The following is an 8,411-nucleotide window of genomic DNA, read 5'->3' on the forward strand; positions in this document are numbered from 1 at the left end:
GGTGTTATTGTTGTTGTCGTCAAAATGGCGACCGGCGGAGAGGCTCCGGAATCTTGGTATTTGGCCCTGCTGGGATTTGCCGAGCACTTTCGCACGTCGAGTCCGCCGAAAATTCGTCTTTGCGTTCACTGCCTGCAGGCCGTCTTTCAGTTTAAGCCACCGCAGAGGGTCGAGGCCCGCACGCACCTCCAGCTCGGCTCGGTGCTGTATCACCACACGAAGAACAGCGACCTCGCCCGCAGCCATCTAGAAAAAGCGGTAAGCTGCGAGCAGGAAAGTCCGAGGATTGACGTGCGCTTCGGGATGGAAGGCCTCACTGCCTTCAAAATAGAACAGAAAGCCAAATTTGGACATAACTCAGTTATGTTAATAATTTAACAAACCACATGAGATCTTATGTATGTATGTAGCTGTATGTGTAATGTAACAAAATAACTTTTGACTGAATGTAAAAAAAACAGTCATAGATTTTTTTTTTACTTATTGTTTGTTACAATTTGTCTATTTTGCTATTATATTATGAGTGTTTTTGTATTCTACTTAAATACTTTTTATATTTAAAATCTGATAACACTGATAATGCAGTATTGTTTTTTTGTATATGCTAATAAAGCTTGAAATGTGAAACTTAACATTTGCTATTTAATCAGTTTTTGCCCTAAATCGTTGGTAGCATTTGTCTCACTACCGGTTTTCGTCTCTCTTTTTTTGCAGTGGTTCATCTCACAGCAAGTATCCTTTTGCAATTCTTTAAAACACAATTTGTTTCCTTAAACTAAAAAAAATGTTGGTGTTGTACATTTATGTGTGATTGTACTCATACTATTACACTGAATCTGAGTAGAGTAGTCTGTTTCACGTGATTCCTTTACCAGCAAATGTCAGATTGCACAGTTTGAAGATGTAAAATTTGAAGCTGCAAGTCTTCTCTCTGAGCTCTACTGCCAGCAGGTAAATGTAGATGCTCAGCTCGGAATTAATTTGACAGATGATTTAATGCATGCTGCATATATGAAACCTGTGCAGTCAATGCATTTTCAATCAACGCTTATGTTTCCTTCACAGAACCTGGTGGATTCGGCCAAGCCGTTGTTGCGCAAGGCCATCCAGATTTCTCAGCAGACTCCATACTGGCACTGCCGGTTGTTATTCCAACTTGCAGTAAGTTATTTGGCTTTAGCCATTAACCTCTAAATTTTTCTGACCATAGGATAGTGACAAACAAACTGCATTAGGCCCTGGTTTTATTTCTCTATCCAATATCCCTCCACTTTTCAGCAACTGCACACACTGGAGAAGGATCTTGTCTCTGCCTGCGATTTGTTGGGTGTCGGTGCTGAGTATGCCAGGGTGGTGGGCTCTGAATACACCAGGTATTTGCACACTCCAGAGTCATCCATTCACTTGTGGTCATCAACTCAAGCTAATTGGAAATACATTAATGTGATTTTTTTTTTCTTTTTACAGAGCACTGTTTCTGTTGAGCAAAGGCATGGTGTGTTTTCATCGATTATTTCTACATAACATTCAGTGCATTTAAATTATGGTTTGAAAGTAAACTATGTAATCTCTAACTGTATTATGTGTCTGTTAGAAACAACAGCTAGAATATAACATTTTTACTTGTGGAATACTTTTGTAATTGGTTATTATTGTGGCAGGTTATTATTTTTATACTCCATACATACAGAAAATACTGTGTGTGCATGTGTTTAGCTGCTTTTGATGGAGAGGAAACTGCAAGAAGTGCACCCCTTGCTCACTCTCTGTGGTCAGATTGTGGAGAACTGGCAGGGGAATCCCATTCAAAAAGAGTCTCTCCGGGTCTTCTTCCTGGTACTTCAGGTCACTCACTACCTGGACGCAGGACAGGTGAGTGCTAGGTTTTGCTTGAACTGTTAACAAAAAATCTGAGAAAACATTATGCAAAATTGATATGCAGGCTCCTTTCTGTGCAGTAGCCTGGGAAATAGTTCCCATTTTTGATTTTATGCTTTTGTGGTGTTTCTGTGTAGGTAAAGAGTGTGAAACCATGTTTGAAGCAACTGCAGCAGTGTATCCAGACAATATCTACACTTCATGATGATGAGATCCTTCCTAGCAACCCTGCAGACCTTTTCCACTGGCTGCCCAAAGAGCACATGTGTGTCCTAGTCTATTTGGTGAGACTCTTACATCCATTCTCTGTGTCTCCCACATGGTTCTCTTTGACCCTTTTATAGTGAGGCATTCTGAATTTTCATTCATATTGGGTCCTTCAATGAACATGGTCCATTTTTGGTCCAGTTATGCAAACAGCATTCTGTTTTTGTTATCTACAACAAAACCGTAGCCGCGGTCACGTTACGCGGAGAAGACGCCGCGCTCTACCTGCTCTAGGGCCAGTGGTGGCCTAGTGGTTAAGGAAGCGGCCCCGTAATCAGAAGGTTGCTGGTTCGAATCCCGATCTGCCAAGGTACCACTGAGGTTCCACTGAGCAAAGCACCGTCCCCACACACTGCTCCCCGGGCGCCTGTCATGGCTGCCCACTGCTCACTCAGGGTGATGGGTTACATGCAGAGGACAAATTTCACTGTGTGCACTGTGTGCTGTGCTGCTGTGTATCATGTGTGCCAATCACTTCACTTCACTACAATGTAATATGTAACATGCATTTATAATAGCTGTATAATTGCTCAATGGTTGTAAATATATTTAGACATTTGATTTGGTACTTTTTTGTAAATATGTGCAGTACAGATGGTGTTTCTGTTCTGTTTGGTGGTCTGTACTGCTTTTTGGTTTCCCTTTGTAATCACACTCAAACAGAATCGGATAAGAATTAAATGGAGGGGCACCATGGCCTTTTCTTCTGTTGCTGAAGTGCCTGAGAGAAACACAGTTTTGATTTCTCTCTGCATGTCTGTGTCAATCTATGTTATAGGTCACAGTCATGCACTCCATGCAGGCAGGTTACTTGGAGAAAGCGCAGAAATATACAGACAAAGCTCTCATGCAGCTGGAGAAGTTGAAGAGTAAGTGCTGAACTTCTACACTCTAGACTTTACTCTCTTGCAAGTGTTTTATGATGATGATGATTCATAAATCCAGTAATCCTGCATAATCCTAATCCCTGCCATGGAATTCTCCCCCACTAGTGTTGGACTGTAGCCCCATTCTCTCTTCGTTCCAAGTCATTTTGCTGGAGCACATCATCATGTGTCGCCTTGTCACAGGCCACAAGGCTACAGCCCTGCAAGAGGTTTAGAGCTCATATATACTCATAACACTCACACACACACACACACAAATCTATCGTTTGCATCAGTTTTTTGACAGTTCATTTTTATTTTTGTTGGTGTGCGTGTGTGTTACAGATTTCTCAGGTGTGTCAGCTGTGTCAGCAATCTCCACGACTTTTCTCCAATCATGCAGCTCAGCTACACACACTGCTGGTGAGTGTCATGTGACTGTTGTTGGACTGTTCTTTGGCATTGTGTGTCTTGAGGTATTTAATGCTTTAACATTTGGTCTCCCTCCTAAATGTTTAGGGTCTGTACTGTATTTCTGTGAATTGCATGGACAATGCAGAGGCCCAGTTCACCACAGCCCTCAGAGTGAGTCTTCGCTCCCTCTGCTCCGCATTACGTGTGGCCTAAAATATCACAGTTTCATCTTGAAGTGGTAGAATACAAGGAACAATATCTGTGTCTGTGTTTTTACTTATTCTAGTGTAGAACATTCTTCAGAATGGATTAATTATTAAATTGCATTTAAAGTAAGGATGGGGCAAGAAAATGTTTTTATCTGAATCATCCATACACTGGTGTCCAGTATTGAGGTATTTTAGATATATTGTATGCATAAAATAGCGAGCAAGGTTGTTTGATACATAGTAGCTACAACATTATGACACATGGTTTGTTTACAATAAAGCGAATAATTAATTTGATGCGTAAATTCTTTTTAAAAACACAGTTTTCTTCAGTTGCAATAACAGTCATAGACAATGCGGTATGGCAATATTGGGTATTACTGAATTGGCAGGATCATGTCTCCCCAACAGTACCTATTCCCACCAGTTCCCATTTAATTTGATTCAGTTCCATTTTTTTTTCAGTGTGGCCATGATCACTGTAGTATTTAGGAGATTTTGTTAATGCGTTGATTGCTGTAAACATGGGCTTTATTCTCTCAGCTCACTACGCATCAGGAACTGTGGACCTTCATTGTGACCAATTTGGCCAGCGTCTACATAAGAGAGGGTAACAGACACCAGGAGGTGAGTTAAGTTTATTTTTAGACAGGTCTGAAATATATTGTGTTTTGACTGTTTTTGTTTAAGTATTTGGGGTTGTTGGAGTCTTTGGAAAAATAATTCATTCGGTTTGTCTCTTTTTCAAAGCTATATAGTCTATTGGAAAGAATAAACCCAGACCATAATTTCCCTGTGAGGTGAGAGAAAAATTGCCTTTTGCTTCCTTGTTTTATATAATTAATCTATATCTTGCAGGTACTGTTTAATTAAAATACCATAGACATTTTTTTTTAAGTTGCATGATTGTTCTTTGTTTTACTGCTATTAAATATGAACATTTTGGTACCATCTGCTTGTTCTATCATTTTGTGAAAAAAAAATGCTGAGATTCTGTTTCTTTTGCAGCTCCCACTGTCTGCGTGCCGCAGCTTTCTACATCAGAGGACTGCTCTCCTTCTTCCAGGGTCGTTACAATGAGGCAAAGTGAGTTAAACCATTGATCACACACTGTGTCATGGTATAACCCCAACTTTAAACATGAAACTAAAACACAGAATACAGTGATGCAATAATAGTTTATTCACAGTAGAGTATAGAAAACATATTAAATTGTAAAAATGTTTACTAGTTCCGTATGATAGCAGCAAAATCTTTCAACAATGTGTTGCATGCAATGTTTCTTTTCATGTTTAAGCTGTATGTAAAGATCTGGGAAATGTTCCTGGGGTTTTGCAGAGGAATGTTGTCCCATTCTTGTCTGATATAGGATGCTGCTCAAAGTTGGCATGTGCGCTGGAAACAACGGGGAAATGGTGTATTAAAAGGGTTCTCTAATAGAAAATAATTAACAGCATTAAATGTTTGCTTTATGTTTGTTTTCTGTGTGTGAATACCAGGCGATTCCTGAGGGAGACATTAAAGATGTCAAATGCCGAAGACCTAAATCGTTTGACCGCCTGCTCTCTTGTCTTGCTTGGGCACATATTCTATGTGCTGGGGAACCACAGGGTATGGACATCTGCCCAGGACACACATTAATCTTTAAAAAGGGAAAGAAAAAATAATGTGACCCATGTTCTCTGTAAAGAAAGTTTAGCAATCAAACTTTTATCAATGTTAAATAGTTTTTGGTCATAGGGGTTTCCTCCCTCATTATTGCATGAATTTTAATGACAAAAATGTCCTATTCCCCATGTTTAGGAGAGTAACAACATGGTGGTTCCAGCAATGCAGCTTGCCAGCAAAATCCCAGATATGTCAGTGCAGCTCTGGTCTTCAGCACTTCTTAAGGGTCTGCACTCTTTAAATACTTTTCTGTATGTGTGTGTGGTGGTGGGAGGAGGGTTAATTGAAGTCTATTTTTAAACATTCTTTAATGTTAATTATACTGCTTATAACATGCCTTTTAAAAAATAATTGTGTAGAAAAGTGTGAGTGGGCAAATGTGTATAAAAATGTGTTGTCTTGTCTGTATGCTACAGATCTTAACAAGGCTTGTGGGAATACCATGGACGCCCATGAGGCAGCCCAGATGCATCAGAATTTCTCCCAGCAGCTGCTTCAGGACCACATAGCAGCCTGCAGTCTGCCTGAGCATAACCTCATCAGTGTGAGTACACCCAGGCCTTTACAATTAATTGTTGAATCAAGACTGTTTAAATAACAGTACTTAGGCATCAGAGACCGGTCAGAGGCTAGGAACATTTATCTATGGGGTGTCTCGGGTATTTCAGTCATTATTTATTTATGTATTTATTTTTAACAATCACCACAAGTTTTTTTATTATGTTTTGCAGTTATTCAGATACCCGCCCGTCCGTTTTTGTACATAAAAAAGGCTTTTGTACATAAAAATAAAGACAATAAAGGCCCAGACATTGTGTAACATTTACTAAAAAAAATAATGTCATAGATTTCTAGATTCCATTCTTTTAACAAAGTCAATAAATGGCTGCCAGGAACTATAAAACTATCCTCTTATGAATTTTGGGAATGGTCAATTAGGCAGATCTAGAACAACATCTGATGATTCATGTAATATTTATATTGATACGGACACATACATTCATACACACACACTCACACTTACATGTTTAAAACCCAAGGTACCATATCCTCAACACTTTTTATATACTTTTATTTGTTTGTTTTGTGTGTGGTTCTGGCAGTGGACAGATGGACCTCCTCCAGTACAGATCCAAGCCCAGAACGGACCAACCACCAGCCTGGCCAGCCTGCTCTGAGCCAACCTGTAATGCAAACACACTACAAGATGAGAGAAAGAACTACTGGCAACATCTGCTCAATTATTAACCTAGCATTATTTTAACTTATTCATGTGTTCATAGTGGATAAAAGGGTCGGCTGTATCAGACTCCTGGACTAAGGACTGATTTGGGCAGCTACAGGAAAAAAGAAGGCAATACTGCGGCCAGGCATTTGGCATAAGTGTTGGAACTCTCCTATCAGTTGTTTCGCTTTCATTGCCCATGACTTCAATTTCAGATCATCATTTAATACTGTTAAATATAGATCTTTCTGTACTATTAGTCATAATTTTGGTCATTACTGCAGCCATTTATGTGGCAGCACATAAACTTTTGACTTTCTTTTATATATATTTTAATGTATGTAAAATATTTTCTCATAAATATGCTTTTACCTTAATTTTATTTTTCACAGGTTTGTTTTATTGAAGTATGTATAGTATTTTGCTATTTTGTGACAAATATTTTAAGAGACTTTTGCAGTTTTAAAATGGAGGCTTGTAGTCACTATAAGCCTTTTCCTATGGTAATTTGTTTTTTTCTTAATGTACACATCTGTGGTTTTTGGTGTCATTGAATATTGATACAGAACTGTACACAGATATTCTTAAAAAACATTTTTAAATATCGCAGATGTAATTCACAGCTCCTTGTCTTTACTCTTGGTCACATGGTGGTGCCAGTGAGTGCTGCTCTGTAATTTGGTGGAAACTATTTCAATATTTTCTAAATGGCGATTATAACAGAATCAACGTGAGAGTCCTTTTCCACTACCGGTTTCACTCTCTGTGCAACCCATTTTAATAATAGTTGCATTTACTTTTAAAACAGTCGTATTTATATATCATGTTGCAAAGACAAAAATGTATGTATTTTTCATTTTTCCATTTTTTTACATAATGTTTTTCCACTTAGGTCTGCATGATAAAATAACACTGCTAACAAAAATCCTGTTAAACCAACACTCCCACCCCAAAAGTCATTATTAAAAAAAATTTGTACACTCTCCATGCTGTCAACATACTTTTTGAATGCCGTTTTTACTTTCTAAATGATCAAACATGTTTAAATCAATTTAGATAAATATATCTTAGAACTGCTAATTTTATTGCCACTATTTGGTAGACCACCTTTAAATAAATGGCTGTGCAAACAGCATTTTTGTTGACATAGCTGAGATCTTTTTTTGTTTTATTACTGCTCTATATTTTTAGATTTAAAATAAAAATGGCAATAAACTGATCAGTACATTAGTGCACTGACGGACACAGTGTTTCCTGTCCTTGGCGAGTGCATGTAAGCCAGTGTGATAGTGTGGTTCCTGAGGAGGAGCTGTTTCTGTGTTTGCACAGGGGAGCTCAGCCAACGCTGAGGTCAGCCCTGCAGGCCCTGGTCACATGACAATCTTTATTTCTAATCTGCTGTGCGCTGGCTGTGGCATTAAAGTGGTCAGCGTGAATGAACAGGACATGCAGCGACCACACACGCTGCACGAGACGCCAGAGACAGCCATGGGGTCCCAGAGAGAAAGCTGCATGATGAGATCTTAAATGTCGCTAACTAGGGATGCTTATTAAGCAGTAGGTGTCACTCAATACAAGGCTGAGAGTCTACACTTCCTGCCAAATAGTGATCCTAGATGATCGTGATTGGGAGGGCCTTTTCCTGTATTGTTCCCGTACTTTAATGGGGATTACGCCGAGGCTGTCATGGCAGTGTTGGTAGCAACCAGCGCTTTTTGGGAGGAATTATGATTGATGTTTTATGATTTTTATTGCAGTAACATTGTGATTATTACGAGATAATAGCTAAGTAATTATTAATTAATTTACCAATTAGTTAATTAATTAATTAGGGAAACAAATCAAATTCAGAGGGGTTTGGGGCCAGTGGATAGGAGGGCACAC

General features: G+C 39.0%; 1 protein-coding gene across 2 annotated transcripts; it reads left to right on the forward strand.

Moving 5' to 3' along the window:
• On the forward strand, positions 1-7,512 carry mau2 (MAU2 sister chromatid cohesion factor). 2 transcript variants are annotated; one of them, XM_028978383.1, is made up of 20 exons: positions 1-258; positions 715-732; positions 886-951; positions 1,066-1,161; positions 1,279-1,373; positions 1,468-1,495; positions 1,717-1,872; positions 2,016-2,162; positions 2,924-3,014; positions 3,138-3,241; positions 3,357-3,434; positions 3,531-3,596; positions 4,178-4,261; positions 4,385-4,434; positions 4,643-4,720; positions 5,134-5,245; positions 5,438-5,528; positions 5,719-5,846; positions 6,406-6,488; positions 6,586-7,512. In XM_028978383.1, exons 1-19 carry the CDS (start codon positions 25-27, stop codon positions 6,478-6,480), a joined length of 1,797 nt encoding a protein of 598 aa, XP_028834216.1. In that variant the 5' UTR covers positions 1-24; the 3' UTR covers positions 6,481-6,488; positions 6,586-7,512. The 2 variants fall into 2 exon arrangements, with proteins under 2 accessions (XP_028834216.1, XP_028834215.1); XM_028978382.1 differs by having other exon boundaries at positions 6,406-7,512.
• The last annotated feature ends 899 nt before the right edge of the window (positions 7,513-8,411 follow it).

The sequence above is a fragment of the Denticeps clupeoides genome, chromosome 4 (assembly GCF_900700375.1).
Source record: "Denticeps clupeoides chromosome 4, fDenClu1.1, whole genome shotgun sequence".
Taxonomy (NCBI): domain Eukaryota; kingdom Metazoa; phylum Chordata; class Actinopteri; order Clupeiformes; family Denticipitidae; genus Denticeps; species Denticeps clupeoides.